At 44.6% G+C, this 27104-nt stretch overlaps 1 protein-coding gene across 2 annotated transcripts in view; it reads right to left on the bottom strand.

The window, feature by feature from the left end:
• ESYT3 (extended synaptotagmin 3) overlaps window positions 1-26046 on the bottom strand; it is a 31902-nt gene extending 5856 nt beyond the window's left edge. The window contains exons 1-18 of one of the 2 annotated variants that reach the window (XM_086750793.1): window positions 25991-26046; window positions 19818-19859; window positions 18473-18607; window positions 17836-17912; window positions 13624-13690; window positions 12910-12999; window positions 11831-11886; window positions 8935-9055; window positions 7794-7967; window positions 7183-7265; window positions 6677-6725; window positions 5924-6013; window positions 4999-5061; window positions 4841-4909; window positions 3519-3584; window positions 2080-2166; window positions 1106-1255; window positions 136-578 (exon numbers count right to left, since the gene is read on the bottom strand). In XM_086750793.1, the coding sequence (XP_086606919.1) occupies window positions 136-578; window positions 1106-1255; window positions 2080-2166; window positions 3519-3584; window positions 4841-4909; window positions 4999-5061; window positions 5924-6013; window positions 6677-6725; window positions 7183-7265; window positions 7794-7967; window positions 8935-9055; window positions 11831-11886; window positions 12910-12999; window positions 13624-13690; window positions 17836-17912; window positions 18473-18607; window positions 19818-19859; window positions 25991-26023 (1895 nt within the window). In that variant the 5' untranslated portion in view covers window positions 26024-26046. Of the gene's footprint in view, window positions 1-135; window positions 579-1105; window positions 1256-2079; window positions 2167-3518; window positions 3585-4840; window positions 4910-4998; window positions 5062-5923; window positions 6014-6676; window positions 6726-7182; window positions 7266-7793; window positions 7968-8934; window positions 9056-11830; window positions 11887-12909; window positions 13000-13623; window positions 13691-17835; window positions 17913-18472; window positions 18608-19817; window positions 19860-25547; window positions 25833-25990 lie in introns of those variants that run through there. The other variant, XM_086750792.1, reaches the window with a different exon arrangement.
• Window positions 26047-27104: the final 1058 nt, after the last annotated feature.

Below are 27104 nucleotides of genomic sequence, written 5' to 3'. Positions count from 1 at the left end.
TCAATTCTTTGTAATGTGATTTGAGATCAAAGACTCCAAATGACTTAAAAGTCTTGAATTCAACTGTATGCAACAGCGATCTATAAAACCCAACCCTTCCCAAGAGAAGAACAATTCAGCTGGAAGAACACCTACTTATGAAGGTCCAGATTGCTGCTGCTAAATTCAAAGCAAGAAGAAGGCAGAGAACCCAGCGAAGCAACACTGGGTGCAAGCCTCAGTTCCCGTACGACTGGCAACGTGGGCGCTGCTGCTGCTCTGGTATGCAATGCTGATGATGGGTGATGCTCTGGATTTTGCTCGCACTCTGCCTCATTAAGGCCAGCAACAGTTTCACTTGGTACAGGTGCTGCTGAACTCTCATTTGTGTCCAGGTCTTCTCTGCTGTCCTTTTTCAGCAGGGATTCCAGCGCTGCAGAGTCTCTGCTCACAGGAGGGACTTTTGAGACTTCTGGTTTTGGTGGGGAGACAAACTTTTGCTGGTTTCCACCCTTCTCCACGACACGCACAGGACCTTGCTTCGAGGCATTGACACCAGCCTTCACTCTTTGTGGGTCGGGTTCTTCAACATTCAAGGCCTAAAAATCACAAGAGAAATAAATGAGTGCTGCTCCCAAAGCAGTGGGGTTAATGCCAGCATTACCACCTAGGATGAAATTTCACAACAAAACTGTAACAGCAGCAATCTGCCATTAGATATGAAAGAGGCCTGTGGGATTAGCTGTGATGTTCTCTTCCCTTGTCCTACTGTGTTATGTTTTTAATAGCGTCTAAACACTGATCCAGAGAACAATGAGAAAACAATTCCTAAGACCAGTATTTCTGACTGTTTAGCAGCTTTGATTTCCCCAGCTTAGATCCAACTCTTTACTGTCATGAGAAGATTTGCAGAAACGGCACTGCACTAAGTTTTAGGAAGCCTCAGAGATACTCTCAGCTCCACCATGCACTCTTAATTGCACTCTCAAGGCCTGGCCACACTTCTTTCTACTCAGCTGTAAAGCAAAGCTGCATTTCTCCACACCTACCTTTAATCTCTTTTGCCCAGTTAGAATTGGCTGCTTCCGCTGGGGAAGCTGGGGGAATACAGCGAAGAACAACTTACCCGCAACACAAGTTTCATCTTAATGAAGCTGTCTGAACTGGAATGATCCAGCTGAAATCTCTGATCCAGAGTCATGTTCGGGTCCTTAAGTAAGTGAGAGAGACATACCACTGAAGTTCCCAGGGCACTGTCCCGATCCTTGTCTTTTATCTAGGAGCAGGAAGGGAGGGAAAAAAAAAAAAAAAGTTTTTATTAGATGGCAAACTGGAAAGCATATCAAGAAGGTATTTCAGACAGAAATCAAAATTAGCTTATTTACTGCAGGACATACTATCAAGTATGGTTACTTCCAGATGGGTGATGCTAACGTTTCAGGAGTGTAACAAATTAGTATGTTTGGAGTAAATATCCCATCTCTAACTATGCAGAGAAGGAACTGCCTTCACAGAAAAACTACTCCCTGCGATTTACTTACTTTCTTTACTGGCTCTGGGGAAAGTATCCCAAGCAGATGGGATAACAACTGGTCTAAACCTTTACAACATTTTTAGGTAATGGGTTGTTTAACTTATTTAACCTCAATACATCTTCTAAGTTCAAATCCACTTCTGTAGCTGAGTGAACAGCCATAGAACTGGCTGTGACTGCAACGTGTTCTAGTGAGATACAGTATTTTTAACAAGTCAAAATACCAAGGGGAAGAGATAGGACTCTGGTTGAGAATTATGAAGGCTGTGATTTCTGACAGCAAAATATTCATGGCTTTACTACACACAGACCTGTATAAAACCTCCTTTGCACTTTGCAGCCAGAAATGTCCCATGTTTCAAACTAAGATATGCATTACACGATCCTAGAGCATCACCTAACAGAGAATCGCCTGTGCAACAACAGGTGCTTCTTCCACCTTTTAAGTAGGAGGACCCCACTACAAGCACACAGAAACAACCAGCACTGAGATCACATCCACCATTAAAAAAGGTTTCTTCCTATGGATGTGCACTCAGTCTTCAAAGGAAAGGCTTTTCTCTCACCTCAACATGGAGTGACTGGGAATGAGCACTGTGGACAAAGAAAGTGAAAGCCTGGCCCCACGTGGGATCTTTGCTGAAATTGCATGTCTGCAACAAGAAGATGGTGGCATATATGTTAGCTTATTCTGTAAGCAACCAAGAATATCACAGCACTGATCACCAGAGAGAGTCAGAGCGACCCTCTTGTGCTATTCGGTGATGCTACACCCCAGCTGTATGGAGAGAATGAAATTCCCAGGTCAGAAGCGTGCAGAAGCAAAGTCTCTGGCAAAACCAGAACAAGTTCTGCGGGGCGTGTAAATGCAGAAGAACAAGTCTGGTGAGCTGCAGTTGGTCCCAGCCAGTGCTGCCTGGACCAGTAGCTTGCTTCACCTGCAGCAAGGCAGTGATCCCTCCCTCCCACCTCTCCACCCTGGGAGAGCCAGAGTGCTGCTTCCAGCCTGCAGGCGCCCGGAGCCAGCTCCCAAAGCTGCCGCGAGCTGGCAGAGAAGGGCAGGAAAGCTTGAGGGGCAGTTTAAGGGGTGTAGAGCTCGTGTGAAGAGTAGGAGGGCACAGCTTCACTGCCATCCACTTCAAGGATGAAAGAGCATGGAAACCACCCACGGGCTGTGGGTTCAGGCTGCTCCATAATCCAGCTGCTTCTGCCAGGCCAGGAGTGCTGGCAGCAAGGGGAAAGCTGGAAGTCTGACCTAGCTTGGGAAAGGCAGGCAATGCGGTAGGGAAAAGGAAAAGCCAAAAAAGGCAAAAATGCAAGCAGAACCCAATTTCTGGATGGAGCAGGTGGAAGAAACAAAGGAAAATAAGTGCCAGTCCTGTATGCTCATTCCTATTTGTTGGGTGTCCAAAAGAACATAGGGCTGCCTTCATCCACATCCAGCTGTGGGGCAATAAACATGGCAGCTACCGGGAGGGCAGAACTCAGCTGCTGCTCATACTCTTCAGGCAAAAATAAATATTAAATAATGAAAAAGGAACTGAAAATGAAGTGGGAGGAAATCCAGATACATCTTGTCCAGGTTAAAAAAAAAAACATTCAGTAAAACTGTGAAACACAGGAGCCAGGAGGCCCTGATGAGGGAACAAATGCCAGTTTGATGCAAATGACACTGTGTCCTGAGAATGTACGAGCCAGACTGGAGATCTACCATTTTTTCCTCTTAAACCCTTGTAGAACTAGAGTAACTTGACCAACACAACCTCGTGGCCATGAGCACACCACACATCTGTACAGCAGCCGATCAGACACCCACTAATCAAGCACAATTCAGTGATGCAGTGCTTCCACTGCTGTTTGATCCTCCCAGTTTCTCCAGCTATCACCATAACTACAGCTCTTCACATCAGCTTCACTAGTCCTACCCTTCCTAAGGGCTACTTGGGGATAGTCACCAATAAAATATAAAGCATTTAAGGAAAGCAGAAGAGTCAAACAGCCTCACCTTGCTTTTCTGAGTCTTGTTTCCTACTGTGAGCAGGACAAAGGAGGACGGTTCTCGTTCCATCTTCTGTCATTTAATACAAGGAAAAAAAAGGAAGGAAGGAAAAAAGAAGAGACATTTACAGCTTACTGGAAGCAATATCAAACACTACTCTTACTTGAAATAAACTGCTGGAAAACTGACAACAGTTTTCAGACGTGGGGCATCTGAAGAGTGCAGTACTCAAGAAAGTCTCCAGCCATAACACAGCACAGTCTTACCATTAAGAGTACACTCTACCATTAAGAGTACCATGTTTTATGTATTCAATAGGTGAGCTGCTAAAAATTTGTCAGAAGCTGGAAGGAAACAGAAAAAAGAGTTGAAGGCTCAGTGGGAAGTCTTCATCATTCCTGAATGAAGCAGGACTCTCTGAATTGGTTTCCAAGGCTCAGGACTTGCTGTAAAGCAGCTAGAAGTGAGTCTCCAGCATCAAGTAATAACTCCTTTCCAGAAGCAATAACACTGAACCTCTTGTACTGTGCTTCTCTGCACTAACTGTACAAGAAGTTAAGGCTGAGGATCTGGTCTTGGCACAACATTGCATACAAAGTGGACCAATGAAGTCCAAAATTAAGGATTATGGAATGTGATATGTATCACAGTGCTGGTAATCCATCTAAATTGTAAAGATTGCATCTAGGAGGGGAGCTACTCAGAGAGAATTGGAAACTTTATCCATTTCTCAGAGCTGTGGTTGTGTGTAGCTTGTTCAAGAAAAAAGGAGGATGACATTCTTCCCTATACCCACCATTTACACCACAGTAGCAAAATGCAGTATTTGGGGGGAAAAGTAAACAGAAGCAAAGAGAGAGGAGGCATGAATGACAGAGTGGCTCCTGAGTCCCTTTAAAACTGAGGAGTAAGGAATCTGGTGGCTAGGTCTCCAATGGACTAGAAAGTTCCCACAAACAAGCACATTCCTCCCATCCCAATGTGGGAGGACAAGCTGGAACAGCTCAGCATGGAAAGAAGCCCTGCAGCAGCAGAAAGGATGATATGACTTGGTTTGATGTCTGGAGGCTCTCCATCCAAAGTATAAAACAAAAATAAAGACAACCCCACACACAATCAAGTATTTCTGTGCTGCATCCCCCCTCGGATGTCCTAGACTTTCACTGGAGTGAGGATGGGCTTTCCATCACTATTTTGAACCCCTGGTCACTTAGATTCTGACAGTGAAGAGATTATTTCTTTTTAAGCATAGCTAGTTCCAGTTGCTATGATACTGCATAATTCAGAATGTTGTTTTGCAAGCATGGGAGGAGAATATAAATTTTTACCTTGAGGTACTTATTATTTTTGATCTTCTTTGCTCCACATTCACCATTTGAATACTCAAAGTGGTTTTTCTGAATTTGTAAAAGAGTAAAAACAATTAATTTGTGGGCTTTAAAAAAAGGTTAGGAGTGAAGGCTGCCTGCATGTGGTTTGTACTTACCGGAAGGTTAAAGGCGCTGTCCAAGTAGACTATCAGAATAGCTGTAGACAGACCCTTCTTATCCTGCAGAGGTCAGGAAAGACAAAACAAAACACAAGGTAGGCACCATCACCCATCAAGGACAATGTAAGGCACAACACAAATTCAAAGGACAGTTTCTGAAAGCTAAGCAGCTCTTCACCTTTCTTCTAAAACTTGCAATTTAGAGGAGCACAAGCCAGTACAACATGCCAGTTTTAAGCAGACCAGTAAGAAGATGTGTACATCTTTTCAATCCACTGGCTTTAATGCTTTTCAGTCTATCTAGGGCAGAACTGGTTGGACTCTCCAGTGTAGCAAGACACCCGAAAACATGCTCAACCACACACATCAACATCAGTAATCCAGCGTCAGCAGAACAAAGCCTGGAAACAAGTGTTATTCACTTCAGTGGATCTCAAATGCTTTTGCTTGATTACAAAGAAACAGCCTCCCTGGGAGGTGGGCTTTATCCAAGCAATTCTGCTGAACAAGTAAGACACCATGTGGAACCATGGCCCTACCAAGCACCAGCGCTGGGCATTTGTCTATGACTAGTCCAGGTTATAGACAGGAGTCCTACACAGATCCTAGATGAAGAGGGAAGGGAAAAATTATCAAAGGAGGGAACTGTGAGAGGCCACTTTGCAGTGAGTCAAACAAAGCTCTTTTTGCTAATTCAAGCAAAAAGAGCTGCCAGATTTGAGTTACTCCTGAATTACCAAGGGACCTGAGGCAAACAAACACCCTTCCTCTTCAGGACAGGCAGGGTTGGAAATCCCATCAAAACTTCATCAGATAAAAATAAACACCATGAGTTTGCCTAGGGTTCCTAATTTTACACATTTCTTTGTTGATTACTGGACAGGGATCAGAGTATCTGAATCCTTTAAGCAAATACACTCACCTCATGTAGCTTTTCTTGGTCATTAACTAGTGATAGCCACTCCAGTTTTAAATGCAAGTGCCCGCTTGTTGTCTTACTTAAGGGAAACCACTAAAAGGAGACAACAGAAAGTAACTTGAGAACAGTGAGGCAGAATAATTTTCATACATATATATATATATATGTTGCAGTCTCTAAGTCTTATGCACAATAGACAATATGAATTGTACTTTGAGTGCCTTAGCTTGCGTTTTTGATGCTTAGATCGTAGCATGTCCATCTGCTTAGAAACACAAGCCAGAAAAAAACAAAAATATTCCCAGAAACATGCAAAGCATATGGATATTTCCATTGTAGCAGCCCAAGATAGGCACTCTGCCATTGACTGCAGAGTGCTGGGTTGCAGGATGAACCACAATAAGACTGGATAATTTCTTCCCTCAGCCATCAGACTGCTTCACCAAGCTTTATCTGTAGCCTTGTACAAAACATCTGGTACATACAGGACACGAGACATCAACACAAGACACCCCACTCTTGGCTCAGCGTAACCTCAGGGCTGTCTGAGGTTACCAGCTTGATTGTAAAAATTATTGTAATGGCTACTTTAAGTTTTCTGAGTGAAGGTTTCTTCTTTTGGTGAAAATACCACAGTGCAAGTGTGCAAGGAAGCTTTAAGCACACAGAAACAACGTAGTAGTAGAGGGAGAACACGAATGAGTACATGTAAGCATATACCACCATCCACATTTAGAAACAAGCTGTGATCCTTACCTCATCAACAGTTCTGTCATTCATTACATCCACTAGGCTTATAAGCAAACTGAAAGACAAAAAGCAAATATTTCAGTGCATATTTAGGCATACAGCATACTGCTGTTAGGGGTAGAAGAAACCGCCACCAAAAAAAGCCCGTGCTCAAATCTGTTCCAAGTAACAACTTCTCCTGTGTAACAATTCACCTGTGTGCGTGTGTGTGTTGGAACACACTTACACTTCTGAAGTCTCCCCATTGAAATACTTCCACAATTGAAATAAATTTGAGGTAAATCTCAAGTCGTGTAGTAACTATCACTTCTAATGGCTTCCTAGGATTCCCTGCAGGACTCTGGGACCATTCTCTGCCTTGTTCAAAGTTAGTTACACTAGGAACTAATAGCTTGGTTTCAATATCCAGATAAAGGGAATAGCTTCCTTCAATATTAAATCTCTAGTATGAACAATCTAGGCATCCTGTTGCAGAGGCTACTGCACCCTGAGCAAGGGTCATGCTAATTTACCTGCCCATAAAGTCATCTTTATCTGGATCTTCATCGTACAAGTCCACTTCTAAGTCCTGACCAGGCACTTCATGAACAACAAACTGGAGGAGAAAGAGGTATTGATTAAAAATGAGAAGCATTCACATAGGTTCATATAGGCTTAGGCTGTGGACAAGAACATAACACTTCACAGCTGTATAACACATCAAAGACATTCCCTGCTGTTTTGTGGCTAATCACATAACAAATACAACAGATTATAGGTGAAAATATTTCAAAATCAGTTTGCATGGTTTTGAACAAGTTAAACCCCTCAAATGGGTAGCCCTAATAAGCATAGAAGAATCAATGCTTGAGTAGACTACAGCTGCACAAACTGCTGCATTGATTGATATTTAAAGCAGTGCTTTGCACCTCCTCCAAAAACCCACATATGTAAATCAGATCAACCTGAGTAACATTTTAAGTTTGCAATGTAAATTTGAACTTGTGTAAGGGACAGAAACGCCTCGATCAAGTAACAAGGAAGTCCACCTGCTCCAGTGCAGTCAGCTAAGAGAAGGTCCTCCAAGCACAGGGACGTAAACAGCTGTGCATCCTACAGATGGAAAGATCAAAAGATTCAGTACCTCAAACGTCTCATTCCAAATGGGATTAAGATCTCGGGAAACTGTCTTGCTTCGATACTGCACCGTGCCGACGCGAAGAAGAGCATACGGGTCAGACTTCCCCCTGATTGCACCAAGGAAACTGTCCTTCTGGACAAGGTTTTCAGCTTCTAGCAGATGAACCCTTATTACTCCCTGCATAAAATAAGACATAAAATTGGTCATGAAAATGCAGTCTTTGGATAATTATAATATGCTGCCTCCTAAAACTAGTTATTTCAGGCAGTAAGGGTAGTCAACATGACAGTTCTGCTAAGACATATATTTGATGCAGTATATTTCCAGTGACAGCTGTATTAAAACACTTTTTACCTAGAGTGAAAAAAAAAAAAAAACCAACAAACTAACCCTTAAACAGATACACAATCCAATCTAGATAATTGGGTAGGAAATATTCTTCAATTTATTTTCAAATTAGAAACGTACAAAGGCACAGAGTACTACAGCCACAGTCAAATCAAGTGTAAAGATCAATTCCTACTGACTGAAGGGGAAACTGAACACCCATTGGCAGGCTCTGATTTTTTTGCAGAGTGGCCATTCAACTTCAGTCTGGTGATGCAGGTTTGCAATAGGGAGCATCCCTTTGTCATTCATTTATATTTACCCTCATTAACAAGCATATTAAGTATTTGATGGATGAAGGAGACTGAAGATCTGGGTATGTCAAGCATTTAGGAGACTGTTGTTGGGGTTTTTTTTTCCTGATTTTTTTTTCTGTAACAAAAAGATGTGACCCTCTGAGCTGCCTATTTACACCCCTTCACAGCATTAGGAAAAAAATTATGTAGCCTGATGCTCATTGCTCATGTATTTACCTTCTCTAACTGAAGATCTGTGGTTTTCTCAAATGAGACTAATGGGTAAATGAGCTCAGTGTCTAAACAGACTTTGTATGCCATGTATTGAGGGTAGGACTCCCCAGCACCACCCCTCCCCCAAATTATGAACGACGTATTTCTGAAATATTACCTACAGAAAACCTACAATCCAGGCTGAAACAGTTGATGCAGGAATCAAAGACACTAAGCTTGCATGCATCCACATTGCAGCAAACGCACAACCCTCACTGGAAAACAAACACACACACACACACACTCACATGTGGGATAGGGAACCTCAAGTGGGCAATGTTCACGTTCTTTTTCAGGGGCACCGTGATCCTGTTTGGTAGAACCAGCCGTGCAGCAATGAAGTCTTGAATTAGTGAGTCTGACATCACACTGCAGGTGGGGGAAAAAAAAAAAAAAAAAAAAAAGCAACCTAAATCTCTACAATAGATCACAGTTTCAGGTAGAATGAAAGAATGGGGCACAACGAAAGAAACAAGCACTGCAAAATGAGTGATACTGCCTGCCTTCTCCCAAAGAGTTATCAAGCACTGGAACAGGCTGCCCAGGGAGCTGGTAGAGTCACCATCCCTGGAAGTGTTTAAAAGACCTGTAGATGTGGCGCTTAACAACGTGGTTTAGTGGTGGACTTGGCAGTTAGATTTATAGTTGGACTTAATGTTAAGGGTCTTTTACAACCTAAATGATTCTGTAATTCTATGAAAGAGTGCCTATGTACAACTGCACACGGGCAGAAGAAACTCATGCTTGTGACATTTAGCTTAGAATCAGAGGAAAAGGAAAGTTCAACACCAGCAACAATCACCAGTGGTGAGTGTGGATGACTGTGGAAGGTTAGGCTGTCTCCTGTCAATAATTCATGTCCAGTTGAGCTGCTGCAGAGGAGAATATGAGCATGGGGCAAGCTCTCAAGATCCCTTTCAATCTGACTCCCTATTGCTCTGTACATAATGGCCATTGCCTTATGGCACACATGGTGCAAGTGCTCACTTGCACACAGGGATATTCCAGTCTAGGGTTACTAGGACTGGATGTGAATTTGGCTCTAGCAGGTTGTAAATGATGAGCGGGAGCTTATGCCATAGGATGAGATCGTCATGCACCCAAACAAGTCATACAAACTCGAGGCAGTCCAGTTTTAGACTTAGAACATGGCCCCAGAGCACACTGCTGTCTGCTGTTGGCCACATGCTGAAATTTGACTGTAAAATAGAAGGAGAAGCCAGCCACATTCAAAGTAAAATGAGTTTGGCTTTTTTTTTTTTTCCTATAGAAGACCAAGCAAAAGATGAGATTCTGTATCTTGGTATATCCTGCAGTAAGAAGGAAAACCTTGTTTGAAGTAACCAGACCTTTGGAACACAGGAGATCACACTGGCTGAACCAAGGCTACTGTCTGTCTCAGACTTCAGGGAACTTCCCAGTCCAATTAAAACTTATGCATTTTTAGCTTCTCAGTTTAAATCTTTTCTTTAGAATTGCTCTATTTGTATGGTGGGGACAACTACTTTGACCTATTTCTCCTGAGCAAGAAGTACATGCCTATCACAGACATCCGGTACTCTCCAGGTGATTAATGAGAGGATTTTGACACATCGCTACAAGTTAACACAAGCAGAAGGCAATATTAAGAGGAAAACCCAAAAGCACCAAACATCTGAAAGACTTTCACCCTCTTGATAAATCTAGCCCTTATAAGGCAGCTTCTCAAAGTAAGACCGTGCCACAAAATTGTCACAGTTCACAGAGGAGGCTGGATTCACACAGAAGGAAAGTCCTCTCCTACTCCAAACGTGAAACCAGGAGCCTGGAAGCCCTTATTCAGGCTGTTGGCTTTCCTGTCAAAAAGTCCTGACAGGAAGGTCACAGAATTGTTCCTTCTCTCAAGTCTCAGGGTACACCCAACTAAACACAGCTTGTACATGAGGACAGACGACTGCATCCGGTTTCTTTACTCTCTTAAGCCCAATTCATTTGAAAGGGAGAGCTCTTGCTCAACCTGTACTTCAGCCTGTTGGCCATCAGGCATGTTTTGCTCCCGGCTTTCATGCACAGTGCTGATGAACAAGCAAGGGCTTCTGTGTTCAAATCCCTGTGGGAGAACCAGGGAGTGAAAATTTAGGACACCAAATTTGCACTTAATTATATGAGAGGCTGTAGGTTGGAACACCTACATACCTTCTCCCTGCAAGGATTAAGGAAACCATATTAGAAAAGAACAGATTGATTCCTCTGATAAGAACTGGAGCACTCAGGGAAAACTTCAGGGTAAAAGGCCACTCTGGCCTCAAATTAAGAGAAAAAGCTTCCTCTCACTCAACATCAAAGATCTTCAGAGAACCTTTAATGCATAAACTGGCACCTAGAGTAGCCAGCCACTTCCTATGAGTCTGCAAACCATGAGCTGCAGGGGAAGAGAGGGCAAAGAAGTGTCTGTATTTGCATTTAAAGGGAAAAAGGCAATGGCTGAGTAACCAAATATATTTTGTTCTTGTGTAACAGAATTTTCTCCTTACACTAAAGAACAAGGACAAAGTGAATCCCCTACCTGGAAAAACAGTTTGAAACTTACAGTATTGAAAATTTCTAAGATTTTCATCCTTGCTGTGCAAGTTTTATGTACAAGATCAGCCCAAGAGGCATTGGGGAAGAGCTACATCTTCTGAAGAACCTAAAGGGTGAGCAGATGACACTGAAAGAAGAAATCTGATGCAGTTTTCTTTTTCATATTGTATTTCAGTTTTTCAGAGGGTCTGCAACTTTGTGATACCTAGTCTTTTTCCACTTTAAGGTAAACAAACATAAGCACAGACTGCCTGTCACCTAGGTCTGCTCATCTGCCTTTGTAAGCAGCCAGCACACGGGAAACAGAAGAGCTCATTTTTTACTTTATAGATGATTGTAGTTTTGGGGATTTACTATGTCTGTTCTAAGTCCCAAAAGCAACAAAGTGATTGAAGCAATTTTGACAGAATGTTAAAAGCACCCTCCTCAGGTTTTGCAAACCCACATATGACGGTATGATTATCAGCGCAACACGTTTTACACACCACTCTCGAGAATAACTTTGGTCATTACTGGAGAAAGCTGTCCCAACTTCCAAACGCTTTTAAAAGAAGAATAAAGTGAAGCAAAACAGACACTCACTTAATCCCTGGGACATCCAGGAGGTTGCTCATGCCAGCCCAGTTGATTTCCAAGTGCTACAACATGATCAGGGAGAAAAACGACACAGGATCATTAAAATTTATTTCAGAACAAAGGTAGAATTTAAAGAGGAAGCAAATGCTTCTAAACCAGAGCCAGCTGTTTGAAGAAAGCAAAACCTGCACCAGTGACTGCATCTATACATTAAAAAGCAAGAGCTGGTAGCGATTCCCTTACCTATTTTACCTGCCATACCTGAAGCGAGGGTATCACTGGGGCCTACCCTGCAAGCATAAGGAAACAGAGCATCCGTCCTGGAGCAATGGCCCCTGGCAGATGCCCTGGGGTCATGCATAGTCAATCCAACAGCTCTACCTAGACTTTGAAGTTGTTTCCTCATCCTTTCACTTAGTGGTTGGCCTACGCCCTGAGGCAGGGGGATTTACAAACACCACCTGACTTCAGGAGTCTGTATTTCTATTCACCCAAACTTTTTTTTTTTTAATGTGCTAAAATAATGCTACTACATCTAAACATAAAACCCCCCTCAGCCAAGATCAAAAACGTATGACTTCCATGAACTTCAGCAGAGGATAACCCACAAGCAAGCAAAGCTGCGTGCTATAAAACCACAATTCAACTACACAGCACGTGACCTTAAACAGGGAAATATTCAAAGCACAACCATGACTGAACAGTCCCAAAGATGATTGCATTTAAAATCTATGAATGGGAATATTTAAAACCCACCTGCCAGGAAGCTTGCAGCAAAGGCCTAGGAAATGGCTCCTGTGCTGTCACCATGGGAAAGTCTTCCCATTCTTAGAGTGAAGCAAGTCACTTTTTGGGCACTACTACAGAAGAATAGGGCAAATTTGTTTCTGTCCTCTTGGAGTTCAAGAGGAGCACTGAACAACCAGGAATTTGCTATTCAAACATCTGCACTGTGAGGCATTCACAGTGCCGCTGTTTGGGTGACCAGTGATGGACAGCTTGTGTCACTCCCTGAAGACCTATCCAAGCATTAAGACAGTCCAAAAAGCAAGAAGCCTGCACACTGCAGTTCACTACTGACTCACCGGTTTCTGCATGAAAAACAAGGTCACCGCTCCAATAAAAGGCGCATCGGTTAGAAGAGGTTCCAGTATCACCCGCAATGTCCCATACAACTGCAAACAGAACACACCAAGGAAAACTCAGTCTGAAGGTACTCTCAGGATGCAGTTTCAAAACTGTGAGCTTTTCAGTGACAGAGATAATTTTAAAAAAATCCTACTTGAAGTAATTTTATTTACAATTTAATAGCAAAGATAACCTCCTCCCCTCCAAACCGTTGCTATTGATATCAGGCAATGCTTTCTAAGTTTGTGGAGTCTCTCTGCAATCCTGACTGCCATACAATGGAGCAATCTGCCTATTAGCTTTCAACATTGTAAGAACAAGCTGTTTGTCTAATCTACACCAGCTTGTGAACACCCTGGTAGAACTGGCTCTTTTGAAGTTCTCTACCAATACACAGCTCCTCTGAACTCCAGTAGCAGAAGCTGGCCCACACAAGCTCGATGCTCTAGCACTGACCCTGTTTAAGAGTCATACTAAGAAGCTTAGAAAAGGTATTTAGGTGCTTTCCATGGAAGGCATCGTTTCCACAGCCAAAACACAAGGAGATAAAGCAAATCATCCCTAGCCTGCCAGTAGGTGGTTTCCCAGTTAAGTGTCATGACCTCCCCACTGGGACATGCTACCTCCCGTCACACACAGCCTTGAACAGACAACGTTCCCACTGCACGCACCTGTACGCCTTTCACTCCAAGATTAAATTTCGATATGTCCATGTGAATCTCACAGTCCCCTATATAACTGAAAGAAAATTTTCACATTATTCCACAGTTTGCAATAGTCCAATGAGAAATTTTGGGCTGTACAGAGTATAAATTAGTTTAATGATTGACAACACGACCACACAGGCAGAGATGAATTTTCAAGCAACCAAAAAGGGAAAGTTGAGCACATTAGACAAGGGTCAGATCTCCTCCCTGCAGTCAGCTGGGACACTGATCTACCTGCAGAATGTCAAAGCAAAATCTGTACTTCAAGGTTACTTTTCTATTCCTAAAACTGGCAGTTGGCTGAGGCAAGCTTGCTCCAAGGAAGAGATCAACAGGCTCATTCAAAATTCAAAGTCACAGCAGCTTCCCTCTTGCTCCTTTCTTTGCCAAAGGCCTGATCCCACCCTACAACTTGGGAATTCAGCTCCTAAGCTGATCCTGATCCCAGAGCCATCCTGCCATTACATATGGGGTCCTCACCTTGCCCACAACCAAAAAGCCCATAACCCAAAAGCTCACTTGAAGGACAAATTAAATCACTAACAATAACCTGGTTTCCTTGAGGCTGAATTAAAAGACAACGACTTAGATCAGATTTTGGTCAGTTGCCATGGAGAACATCATGCTTTAAATAAAACGAACACCAACTGCGGTACTTTTGCAATTTGGAAATCTCCTTAGACTTTAACAAAAGTACAAACATCACCTCATGCAGAACTCAATCGCTGTTTCCCAGGGAGCAGAACCTAGCAGATTTGTTTGGATGGATGCAGACACACAAACACCCTGCAGGTAAAGCAGGGTGTAAGGGTACCTCAGCACAGTGAATGTGATGTGCTTACTGGCTGCAAGCATAATTTCACCCTATAATTGAAGAAAAAGGACAAGATTTTTGTTCTGACCACATGTATATGGGCAAATAGTGCTGCAGTTGCCACTAATTCACGCTGTAATTTGCACATAGACAATTCCCTCTCCCTCAAAAAACCTGCCAAGAATGTGTAACCCTGTGAATTTGTCTCCATTTTAGCAAGCAAAGGTCTTAAATATTTGTTTACAGATGGGCACTTAACAGAATTTGAAAAGCTTATAACAAAGATTAAAGCCTTTAATGTTAGAGCATTCTCATTTCTTAAACAACCAACATCACAGGCCATACCAAAATTAAAACAATCTCCCTTATAAGCTAGTCAGGTAATTAAACTAACTTATTTTTACTTTTATTAGTTTATACAATTTTGACATCTTACAGCTCATTACACTGGGTGCTAATAGAGCTTTGTCACCATAGAAGTCTAAATGAGAAGCCAAAATGAGTTCCTCAATTTGCAGTAATTATTCCAAGAGGATTTAATTCAGCTGCTGCCAGTGCCCAACACAACAAATAATAGCTGTGGTGTTTCAATTTACAATCTTTATGCCTTTCCACAGAGTCAAAAACTCCAGTCCCAAATGTCTCTTCTCCACTAACACTTAGAATCATAGAATGGTTAGAGTTGGAAGGGACCTTCAAAGGCCATCTAGTCCAACCCCCCTGCAAGGACCAGGGACATCTCCAACCAGATCAGGTTGCTCAGAGCCCCATCCAAGCTGGCTTTGAATGTTTCCAGGGATGGGGCATCCACCACCTCTCTGGGCAACCTGGGCCAGTGTTCTACAACCCTCATTGTTATTCCTGCCAAAATCTCAGGTATAGTCCTTTCCCATGGGACAGTCAATACTGTAATGAGACAGTGCTTGCATAACCACTCCCAATGCTCTGATGCTATGGACATGTAAGCTGTTGTTAACAGATTTAATTAAAGCAGCTTCTTGACTTCCTTTCGGTAACTCCATGCAATACCAGATCTACTGCATCACTGTGCTGCTGTGAGACTGAAAGCAAGAAGCATGTACAGAGCATGCTGAGATTTCTGGATGCAAGACACTGCCTAAAAGGAAGGGTAGCTCAGCACTGGAGCAGGCAGAGCTGCTGCCAAGGTAGGAGTGCTGCCCACCAGGATAACAGCACCCTGCGTGAAGTGGCTGCTTGGCCTTCCCAGCGGCGGCCGCCCCGGCCAGTGCTGCATGCAGTGGCGAACCAGCCAACAGGCCCAGCTCACGTGGGTTCTCCAAGGAGGGCACTCCCACAAAATTACAGCTAGCAAGCACTAAGGCAAAGGAGTCATGTTTATGACATGCAGACAATGTTAATCCTTTAATGTCCACTGCGACATAGTTACGCCTCTCCGAAACCTAACCCAAGGGAGGGAAGTTGATTGCTGCGGTCTGAGCGTGCCAAAGCACACCACACTGCCACCCACAGCACATCACTTCTGCAGAGCCTGATGTGGCTGAACCTGTCCAGCTCTGTGGACAGGGTCAGCCACTGAAACCTCACCAGCATGCAGTGACCGAGACGTAGCGCAAAGGGTGGCAGCCTCACGCCAGGGCAGCTCAAGTCCATCTCCTCTAACCAGCTCTTCTCCCAGCACCAGCTGCACCAGTGCAGATACTCACTGCAACTCACGAAGCTAAGAGAGCCTACTTTTGCCTCACTCGGGAAAGGTGGAGATTGGCCATTTCTTCAATTAAAGAAAAAAAAAAACCAAACATGTTCCTTTGGCAATCCAGAAAAAGGCAGGTAAATAACACCACTGCTCACAGATTTGCTTCTCCCCATTCCTGGAAGGGAATACACTACCTCCTGTGGAGACCGTACAACACACACCACACAGCTCAGTTGCAGGAACCAATGTCAATGTATTAACATAAGAGAAGCTGGGTCCTTAACACAGCACAGGAGAAGAGATCCTCATCAGAGAGACAAGGTAGTCTGAACACTCCTGCCTGAATACAGAAAATAGTTGGGTTATCAGAGGACAGTTCAGGTTAAGCTACTGTCAGGATGAGGAACACAAGTGCTTGGCCAGTGTGGAGATGCTGATGGGTCTGCCAGAGGGACAGGAATGAGGAGGTGGGGGAATCCCTCTGCAGAGGCCTGTTAAAAGACAGTGAAAATGAGTATGTGGGAGAAGCAGCCTGGAGAAGTAGGTTAACAGAAAACAGCAGCAACCTATTGCAGAGCCTTAAAGGTATCAAATCCCTCCATCTCAATGTGGAAAGCACAAATGATTTGCCAAAGGCCCTAAAACTGGTCTGGCTATAACAAGGAGCACTTCACTGACAGCACTGAAGCACAGCATGTTCTGGCTGAAAATCAAGCATGTCATTTTGCAGGGAGCAACAGTGCTCTGCCGGGGCTGGGGATGCTGCCACACCATTGCCACATAGAGCAGCAAGCACAGTTCTGAGCAGCTCTGTGCTGTTGCCAAGACACTCCACAATTTCACACCACTTTTTCCTGGCACTACCATGAAGAAAAGCCATTTAAATTAGGCAGCTCAATCGCCCACTAAACTTGCAGAGCTACAGCAGCATGCAAGTGGTAATTCCCCCAGTAATTCCATTCTCCAGGCTAAACCAGGAGAGAGTTTAGCTCTGCAGTGGCTCAGACGTTAACAAAACACACAAGCTCATTCAAAACAGCCTGGAAGGTATCAAATGTTTTATCTAATTTTGTTGCTGTTGTTAACTGAGCTAGAGGCAGTTTTCTGCTCAGAGAACAGTTGTAATCAAAAAAAGCAAGTGTGTTGGGGTGGCACATGAAATAAATGGTGAGTAAAACAAAAGGATTAATCTATGGGAAGGAATTAAAAAATAAAAAGTGCAAGTAGTTCTAGAACAACTGGAGAGGTCGGACTGAAGAGGAACCATAGCAGGGCATACAGGAACATACAGAACAAGCGCCTTCACGCCCAAGACCTCTCAGAGCTGTCAGAACAGGAAATGGAGTTCCAAAACTTGGGTTCCTACTGCCACGAATGGCAAAGTCAAGGGACACACTCTTACATCTGCGGCAGCAGCAATGGGCCAGAGTAGGTAAGACCTAGACCTGAGCAGGTGACGCTGTTTTCTGACTTAAAGGCTGATGCACAACATCTCACCTCTGTAAGTACTGAGGATATCCAGCTGTGGAACAGATTATTTCATATCTTTCTAGGTTAATATAAGGACCTCTCCACTTGATGCTGATCTCAGTGGACTGCATGCCCAGTCCAGCATGACAACTCACACACAGATGTCAAATGGGCAGTGGATTAAGAACCATCTACTTAATCAATGATGCAATGTTACCATATCTGCAGGTCCAGGATAACTTGTCTCCTGTCAATTTCTTTGGTGTAGGCTTTTATTCCGTTGATTCTAGGGCACTGAAATAAAGACAGACAAGATATGGCATATCAATATCTTTCAAGTTAAGCTCAAGTAAAAAGTCCTGCTCACTCCAATTGATTTGAGTACAGAAGCATTCATTAAAGACTTTGCACAACTGCATGTAAACTGTGAGTAAACCACGCAAGTTTTTCCCTTAAAGAGTAAGCGTGAACAGCCTTGGCAGTCCTCAAATACAGGGCTGGGTACAAGTAGCCCACACTGCAAGCCTTAGGATGCACTGAAAACTCCTGTCACGAGGGTATAACAGAAAGAAATGTGAATACATGCCCCTTTTTCTATCTCCAGTCTCACGATACTGACAACTAGTGGAAAGGGATGTGTGCGTCTCCTATATGATCCTTCCTTCACAGTGAAGATGCTCAAGCAAACACAAGTTGGGAACAAAGGAGGCAGCAGTGTTGTACCAATACCATCTTGTTAAACACTCACAGCTATAAAAAGCTGAACTTCAGACTCCCAGACGGATGCTCTCCCCCTTGCATCAACATTTTTTGGAAAAGACTCAACTTGAAGCATTGCAAAGGTTTCACACTACCTTCTCCCCAAAGTGGATCTTGGTAAAGGTGCATGTTTTCAGATGTACATTCTTTGCTCTGATTTTTGGTTCAAGAACTTCTTTAAATGCTTTTTCCATGATTGTCCCAAAGTATGGCCAAGCCTGTATAAGAACCTAAAGAACAGCAAAAGCAGAAACACACTGAAGATTCTTTGTGTAAGATACCTTTTGTTGAGAAACAGACACACACATCATAGAACACTTGGCTATTAATGTCTGTCCTTTCAAAATACCAAGTCACTTTTGTTCTTTTAAGTCATCCTTATCAAAGGATCCATCTCAGTTCCTTAGAAAAGTAATTTGTTTTAGGAAATGAAGGGTGAGTTTTCAGCACCACAGTCTATTGACTGCTTCTAACCACAGGGGCTGAGCCAGCAAAGCTCCTAATTACTCTAAAGTGTCACAAAGCTCCCTGGAGTTAAGTCTATTTAGAAAGGAGTGAGATGAGCTTTTACATCAAAAAGCTAGTTTGCTAAAAAGGAAAACCTGATAGTTACTGAATGATGATTTGCAACTTCAATTGGTTTGCTTTGAATTCCACAGAGTCCAGTTCCAGTGAGAGTTTGACTACACCTGCTGACAGGAGCACCTGACTCATAGCTTTCTGTAAACCTCTCTGGTAAGAGGAGATGCCATTACTTTTGCTAAAATAATAATAATACATACACACATATAGAATCATAGGATGATTTGGGTTGGAGGGTACCTTTAAAGGCCATCCAGTCCCACCCCCTTGCAAGGAGCAGGGACATCTCCAGCCAGATCAGGTTGCTCAGAGCCCCATCCAACCTGGCCTGGAATGTTTCCAGGGATGGGGCATCCACCACCTCTCTGGGCAACCTGTGCCAGTGTTCTACAACTCTCATTGTAAAAAAATGTATTCCTTATATCTAGTCTATATCTACCTCCTAGCGCAAAATCATTACCCATTGTGGTATCACAACAGGCCCTGGTAAAAAGTCTCCCCCCATCTTTCTTATAAGGCCCCTTTAAGTATTGAAGAGATATAAATATATACACACACATACATTTCTATATATATATATATATATGCACACACATACACACACGTAAGCTTTTTATTTTTTCAACCTCAGAATGAAGTGTTGTGGTCAACTTCATCAAACCTGTATCAACCAGGCACACATTCAGCTCTCACCAAAACCTCAGTGACTACTCTACACTTAACCAGCTCCAAGACTCAAGTACAGACACTGATATGATTGAGTGACTTGATAATTTTCCCAGACTTGGTCCGCAGTGTTTGTGCTGTGATGCAGCTCAGAGTAGATGGCCTCACAAACTGGAGTCCAGAGCTCCTCACCTTGTTCAGCCACTCCACTCGTTCAACATCAGGGAAGTGAACCTGGATGTAAAGAAAAATAAAGTGAGTGCCACATGCCATCTCTTTTTGCATACTGCAATACATGCAGAAGATGCTATGGAGCATGGAACAAGTTTTAGAGTAAGCAGAGATCCCTCTGCCCTCATAGATCCTTTTTAGAATCACAGAATATAATTTACTACCTCCTTGAAGAAGAATTGTAAAAGGCAAATAAAGCAATAAAAAATAGTAAAAGGCAAAAGAACACACGTGTACTGATGTACCAGTATGCCTGTAGGCACATATATATGAGTAAAGGAAGTGTCATATCCTGTTCATGATGTAAAGTCCCATTAGATTTCTCATCCTTCTCTTGGTCACGCCTTGGGAAGCCACAAGAACCTACTTCCCCTCAAGATCACAAGCTGTGCAGGACCTGTTTCTTGTACTGGCTCACCTCAATCAGGACACTGCACTCTGGAAAACAAGAACCTGCTTAGGAAACTCAATTTATTGGTTGCAGCAGTATTTCTCCACTAATACTAACATAGTGCCAATGGCTTCATGGAAAAGCAGCGCTGTAAGAGTTCAAGCCTAGCAGCAGACACTACCACATGGAACAGTCCAGTGTTTTCACCTCCCAGAGTTTTTTAAGATGCTAAGGACAAATTAAATTGAAGTAGTCAGTCATGCGTCATGTTTTCAAGTTGGACACATCGAATGCCAACAAGAAGTGTATGTGTCCATGACAAAATCCCTCCCCTTTCCTGAAGCGATTACTTGTTTAATCACCACCAGGACAGTCAGATATGAGGCCGCTCACAAGTAATTAATTGATCTCTCAGACCTCACCAAGAAGCCGCTGAGTGAAGAGCCACAATCTCTTTACTACAATCACACATTAAAGTCTACAGATGTGGCATTTTCAGCCATTGCTACAAGCTGGTAGCAGGTTGTTGCAGAAGGGGACGGTGCAGCAGCTTCTCAGAATGGGCATTCGGGCCCTGCTCGGCTCTACAAGAGCACTGGAACACAAAGGGACTCCTTCGACTATCATCTAGCCTGGTAACAGTCATCGGGTAGGACAATACACTGCCTCCTCATACAAGAGCTGTGAGTTACACTCTTCAGTAGTAGCCTTGCTGTTTAATTCACCAGCTTTCAGAGAGGCGCTCAGAGATGTTCAAATGGAGAGGACAGCAGCTTGCCTTTTATTCCAGCTTGATATATGACTGCAGAGCCCATTTCCCTTGCTCAAATAATGCTTCAAATTATCTCCAATTATTACATTAAAACACCAAAGTGCTATTAGCATATTCTTTATAAGCAATTTCTTTTGATGCTCTAAATAGCAACTTTTCCATTAAATAAGACAACGCAAATTCACTGAAATGTCAGCCTACCCGGCTCTATTTGCATGATAAAGTGAGAATACAGCACCAGAAGGGACAATCAATACCAATAAAATGCGGCTGGCATGTTACAGTAAGGCGGATTATGTGAATCAAGGGACCTCAGATGCCAGCCTCTCATCTTTCACCAAAAGGTCCTCAGCCAGGGCACATAAACCCTGGGTAGCCTGAGGGCAGCTGGTTGCCAGCTCCCACAACCACGGCCAAGCACCAGTGTGCCGCAGCATTTGTGCCACAGTCCCGGATCAGTCACAGGCAGGGTGAAGGAGGGATGGAAATAGCATGACAAGCTGTTCTCCAAAAGACCTTACAGCGAGGAGAGGGATGTGACCCAAAAGGAAGGACAGACCAGGACTTAGGACAAGAGTTAGCCCACCACTTCCCAATGAGAAAGTCACAGGCCATATGTGACATCCACCAATGTTAAGGGTAGAAATGCAGCACAATATAAACCACTAAAGTTGGCTGGGATTATTCACTGGAGCCAAAGCTACTAGAGATGTGAATGCAAGAGGCAACCAAGAAGCAAGCCAGTGGCCAAGGAGAACTGGAACAGCACACAGAAGCATCAGGAAACAGGCAAAAACTGTGAGGAGGAAGTGGACTCACCTTAAGAAAAAGCAAAATCAAATTCACTGAGCCACAGACACCCAAACTGGACAGCCCACAGCAAATTCCAAAAGCAACCACAACAACTGACTTTCATTTCAATAGGCTTTCTGCCTACTCGGAAAGGACACCAAATTTCAGCGGGTTCCCAATACCAAAAGTCAGCTGCACTCAACGGTATGAATTCAATGAGCAGCTCTGCAGAAGAAGCAGAGCTGGGCATCCAAGTATTGCACTTCGATTATTCACTGTCTAGTAGGACATAAGCTCTGAACAAAGCCTTTCCTACCCACAGGTTATTCCCATAATATGCATTTCCTGCTAGCACAAGATGATTTCTACTCTAGTTCAGCCCAGTGATACTACCAACCTCTCTTTTTGACCCAACAGCTTACTCCAAGAATTTATTGTGTCCTAATAGTTTTTGGAAAAAAAAAAAAAAAAATCTGCAGTTCTATACTTTTTAACCACACGCTCTGGACTTGAGACTCACTTCTGTCCCTTGTTAGCGGTGAGAGCCCCTGCAGCAAGGCCTTGTCCTCGAGTTTGTCATCAGAACAGGTAAGAGAAGCACAAAACACTTCCTTCTAAGCCCAGAACCAGCCACTAAGAGCCGCCAAAGTTAACACTGTCCCAGAATCAGACTTACTCCTGTAGCCTTGGGCAAGTCACACTATCAAGATCAGTTCTCCCCATCTACAAAAGCAGAGATACTTCTTGTCAATATTTTAGGAATGTTGCAAAAATTACTTAGCATATGAAAAGAGCTTTGAAGATCAAAACCACTAGGTTAGGGCCAATTACTAGCAAGTAAAGAAAATGTCTAAGTTTCTGCATGGCTCCACCCTGCCCTGGAGCAAGCCATACCAACAATCAGCAATAGCAAAACCCATGTCTGTCTGACACAATAGTACCATTCTGTTCAAATACAACACAGCAATCTATCCATCAGGGGTTTTTTTTGTTTGGGCTTTTGTCAAGGTTTTTTGGTGGCTCTTTTTTTTTTTTTTCCTTATTTTAAGGGACAAGTTTTTTAGCTCCCTGTGCAGGGGAAAAAAAAAAAAATCTAAACAAGCCTCTTGCATAAAAAAGGAATTAACAGGTGAAGTTGTAAAAGGACTGTTCTGTATCCAGTAACATAAATTTCTCCTGGTAAAAGGAATTTAACACCGGGGAGAAACCCACCATATTTGGATGTTCCCACCTGCAACCTCCTACAGCTGCAAAAGCAACATGGAGAAGTCACCACCACCCCCAGGAGCCAGAAGGAAGATGGAAGCCCAGCTGCCTCTGCTCCAGGCACTGACTGGTTTCACAAGTCAGGCTTAAGGATGCACAGGCTGAAGTCAGAAAGTCTCACCTCTCCAAAACACAGATCTGACTCTGCTTGACACAAGCAGATTTCCAGCCTGGTTTCCTAAGGAAGCACAGCCTGCCCACGTAAGCTGTCTAGCGCAGGAATGCCTCTCTTCCAGACTCACTGGCTGGTTTCAGCCAAGAAACTGGTGCTGCAAAACAACCCAGCAAATACCCTGAAGCAGATGGTTGAGTAGATGAGGGAAACCCTCCCAGCGTCCCTCCTGACGGAAAGGCTGCAATGTGAATGCATCTCCTAACAGCTGACACCAGGACGGAGCAGAACCTGAGCCACATGTGAAGGACCCACTGCACTGCTCTTAGGAAGAATGGTTTTTAATCAACTAGGGCCACCAATGACTGGTCTTAACTCTTCACTGGATGGATCCTCCTCATTTTAATACAGGGCACATGAGGAGACAACTATTTACCAGTCCTCCAAGACACTGACATTGCTTCACACCTCCAGAACCTTTCCTAGGATTACAACACTGCAAATCCAACCCATGCTCTCCATAGCCTGAATTGTATTCCTACTCCCACCTCTGCATGCCAGGAGAGAAGAACGCAAAGGACTTTTTTAGAGCTGTTTCAATTCAAGGCTCATGAACACTGAAAGGCAAAAATGAAAGATAAAAAAAGACTACACCACAGAAAACAAACTGCATAGACAGCAGGTGAGAAGCAGCGTCCAAGACTGGTGCAGGGATAAAGTAGAAGATCAAATTGAGGAAGAGGAGTTGAAAAAAAAAAAAACCATGAAGTACAAGTATGCTGTGGAAGCAAACACCAACTGATGAAGAAAAAAGTTATCAACACAAAAAGGGAAAGGACAAGTGGCAATATAGATAAAAGATAAAACTAAAGGCACATGGTGCAGCCCCTTCATCCTTAGGTCCTACATCCTGCCTTCCAGCAGCCAGCTCCAAGAATTCACAACGTCAGGAGCGAGGCCTCTGAAGAGAATCTGGCTCCATTTCCTCTGCGAGCACACACTAGGCAGTGGGAAACAGTGGCGAGACCGCCCTGAACCCTTTCCTTCTGAAGGAGGCTGAACAGCCCCAGCTCCATCAAGCCCCTCCTCACACCCCAGGTGCTCCAGCCCCTGACCAGCTTGAAGGGCTCTGCTGGCGTCTCCTCGTTTGTCAAAACCTCTCCTGTGCTTGGGGAACACAGGGCGCTGGGCGCAGCCTTGTCAATAATCCCTTCCATCGACCATTTGCCCATGCACTAACGACGCCTGACACTTTCAGCCGCCAAACCTAAGAACTTTTGAGATTGCGTGTGTGTGTTGGGGGGCGATTCTGATTTTTCAGCGATGACTAAGAGACTCAATTTCTCATTACCAAGATTCAGGGCACTTGAGGATAAAACACAACACTCTTCTCACAGCTCTTGCCCTGATGCTGACACCACCACGCTCATTAATGCTCCGAGCTGTTTTAAATGCTCTGTCAATACAAACAAGCAGAAACCTCATTCAGAGACAGACTTCTGCGCCCGGCGGGAGGGAACATGTGCGGGGAGCTGCACCAGCTCTGCTAGGAGACCCTGGCCTCACTTCTCAGAAGCGCCGACTGCCTTCGTTTCCCACAGTGTTAAGGGGAGCCAAGTGCTGTAGGCTATATAAAACAGTTTGCTGACTATAAATGTCTCCATGCAACACTCCTTACAAATAGAGTTCTTTGATATTCTTTCTCACATGAAAAGCGTTTCCCTACTAGTCCCTGACACGTTTTTAAAAGCTAAGCAAATGATGAAGAAAATAACTCCCTCATCATCCTTTCCCATTAGCCAACCATGGCTACCCAACAAACAACCAAAGACCTAAAATAAAACACACAGTTAGATTTTCAAGTTTCTTCACTTTAAAACCTAGAGAGGCTAGGAACAGACATGAAGAAGAAACAGGGGCTGGCTTTTCAAATGACACTAAAAAGAAGAGAGAAAACTTTATATAAGAGAGGGTCTAAAATAAGTATTGCCCACACCAAAACACCTGCAACGCAACAGCACGTATTTGAAAGAAGGTTTCTGCGGGGACACAGCCGTCCGTTTCCCAAGCACGCCTACAGCAACACACACGTTTTCTGGACTAAACCAACTTCCAGTTCGGTCCTCCCTTTACCGAGCCAGAGTTCAAAAACCAGAGGCGTCACCGCTCGGTCCAAGGCATCGCTGTCCCCTGTTCCCCCGTGCCCCTCGGCTGCTCGGGACGGAAACCCTGCTTTCCGCCCTGCTCTCACCGGGCGCTCCCTGGCCAGGCAGCCCGCAGCATCCCAACTCCCGGGGACTCCCGGGGGCTCCCGGAGCCGCGCTCCCCTGCCCCCCCGCCCCCCCGGCCCTCGCTCACCCAAGCCGGCAGGTGCCGGGCGGCCAGGCCCCGGCACACCGCCTCCCGCTCGTCCTCCAGCAGCGCGAAGGCGGCCGCCAGCCGGTCGCGCTTCCACCGCCGGTTGCGCCCCCAGCACAGCCACAGCGCCAGCCCCAGCAGCACCCAGCTGCCGCTCAGCCCCAGGTACCCTGCCAGGTAGACGGGACCGAGCCACAGCAGCGTCCGCGCGGCGGAGGAGAGCAGCAGCCGCGGCAGGGAGCCCGACCGCCGGGCGGCAGGGCGGGAGGCAGCCGCGGGGCCCATGCTGCTCGCTGGAGAGACCCCCCCCCGCGACTCCGCGGGGTCGCCCCTGCCGAGTGCGCCCGCTCCGCGCCGCCGGGGCACCCGCCCGGCCCGGCCCCGCCGCCGGCGCCCCGCCCCGCCGCGCTATGGCGCCCCCCAGCGAGCGCGCCGCTACGCACCGGCGGGGCAAGCCGCGCTGTGGCGCCCCCCATCCCTGGAAACACGCAAGGCCAGGTTGGACGGGGCTCTGAGCAACCGGATCTGGTTGGAGATGTCGCTGCTCCTCGCAGCGGGGCTGGACCAGATGGCCTTTAAAGGTCCCTTCCAACCCAAACCACTCCACGATTCTATAACTCATCATGCGCACAGCAGGGCAGAGACCAGCTGATCAACAGCTGCTGAAAAGGGGTTGCTCCCACCTGCCCCGGGGGTAGCCTCACTCCAGGCTGCAGGATGGGGAATCACGCACCGCTGAAAAGGAGGCTGCCCCCGGAGGGGCTGGGCTTGCTAGAGCCGTGACTGCGGTCCATTTCTCTCAGTGGACCTGACTAAACCCCACTGGGATTGCTTGTTGCTTGATACAGAAGGACATGATGCAGAAACGACCTGTTGGCTCTGGATACTTGCTGCTTGGAAGAGTAACAGTACTTTTTTCTCCTCCTCTTTTGATTTTGGTGAGGATATTGTGGGGATTCAGATTTTGAAATACTGAGAATTATGCATTAGGGAATTCAGCGTTATTTGGGAACCATAAGACACTTTTTGAGATGCTTTTACTCCCAGCAATATTAATTCTATACCTTTCTGTACATGCCTTAAGAGACAGGCTGTAACTGCACCATTCTACACTGTGTTTTCCACAGCAGTTTTTCCTGGATCAGCCAAATGCTACTCTTTGTTCAGTGGATAAGTCTGGAACATCCATGAATGATGCCATTTATTGTGATGAATGATGCTTTTATTGTGGTCCCTTTTTGATACTGGCTGCACAAGATAACAAACAGTCAGCCAGACACAAACCTCCAAGAAAAGGAAGTTGGCCATGACTGGAGAGAACTAGGTTTGGCCTCTGCTTTGCCATGGAATTGGTATTTAATGATGGGTCAGTCAATAAATCAAACAATACTGCAAGTGATCCTCATTTGTATGTTAATCATTGCGCATGACTGATCTGGGATAGAAATCGGTTCAGGCATATGAAAAAAACAAGCCTCAGATGCTTCACATTACACAAACTCATGCATGAGACATCTACTGTTAACAGGTACTTTTAGAAACAAACCCCCTAATCTT

This window comes from Chlamydotis macqueenii, chromosome 6 (assembly GCF_036417535.1).
Source record: "Chlamydotis macqueenii isolate bChlMac1 chromosome 6, bChlMac1.mat, whole genome shotgun sequence".
In the NCBI taxonomy this organism is placed as follows: domain Eukaryota; kingdom Metazoa; phylum Chordata; class Aves; order Otidiformes; family Otididae; genus Chlamydotis; species Chlamydotis macqueenii.
The sequence above is the reverse complement of the archived record's forward strand: the minus strand, read 5'-3'. Positions and strand labels throughout refer to the sequence as shown.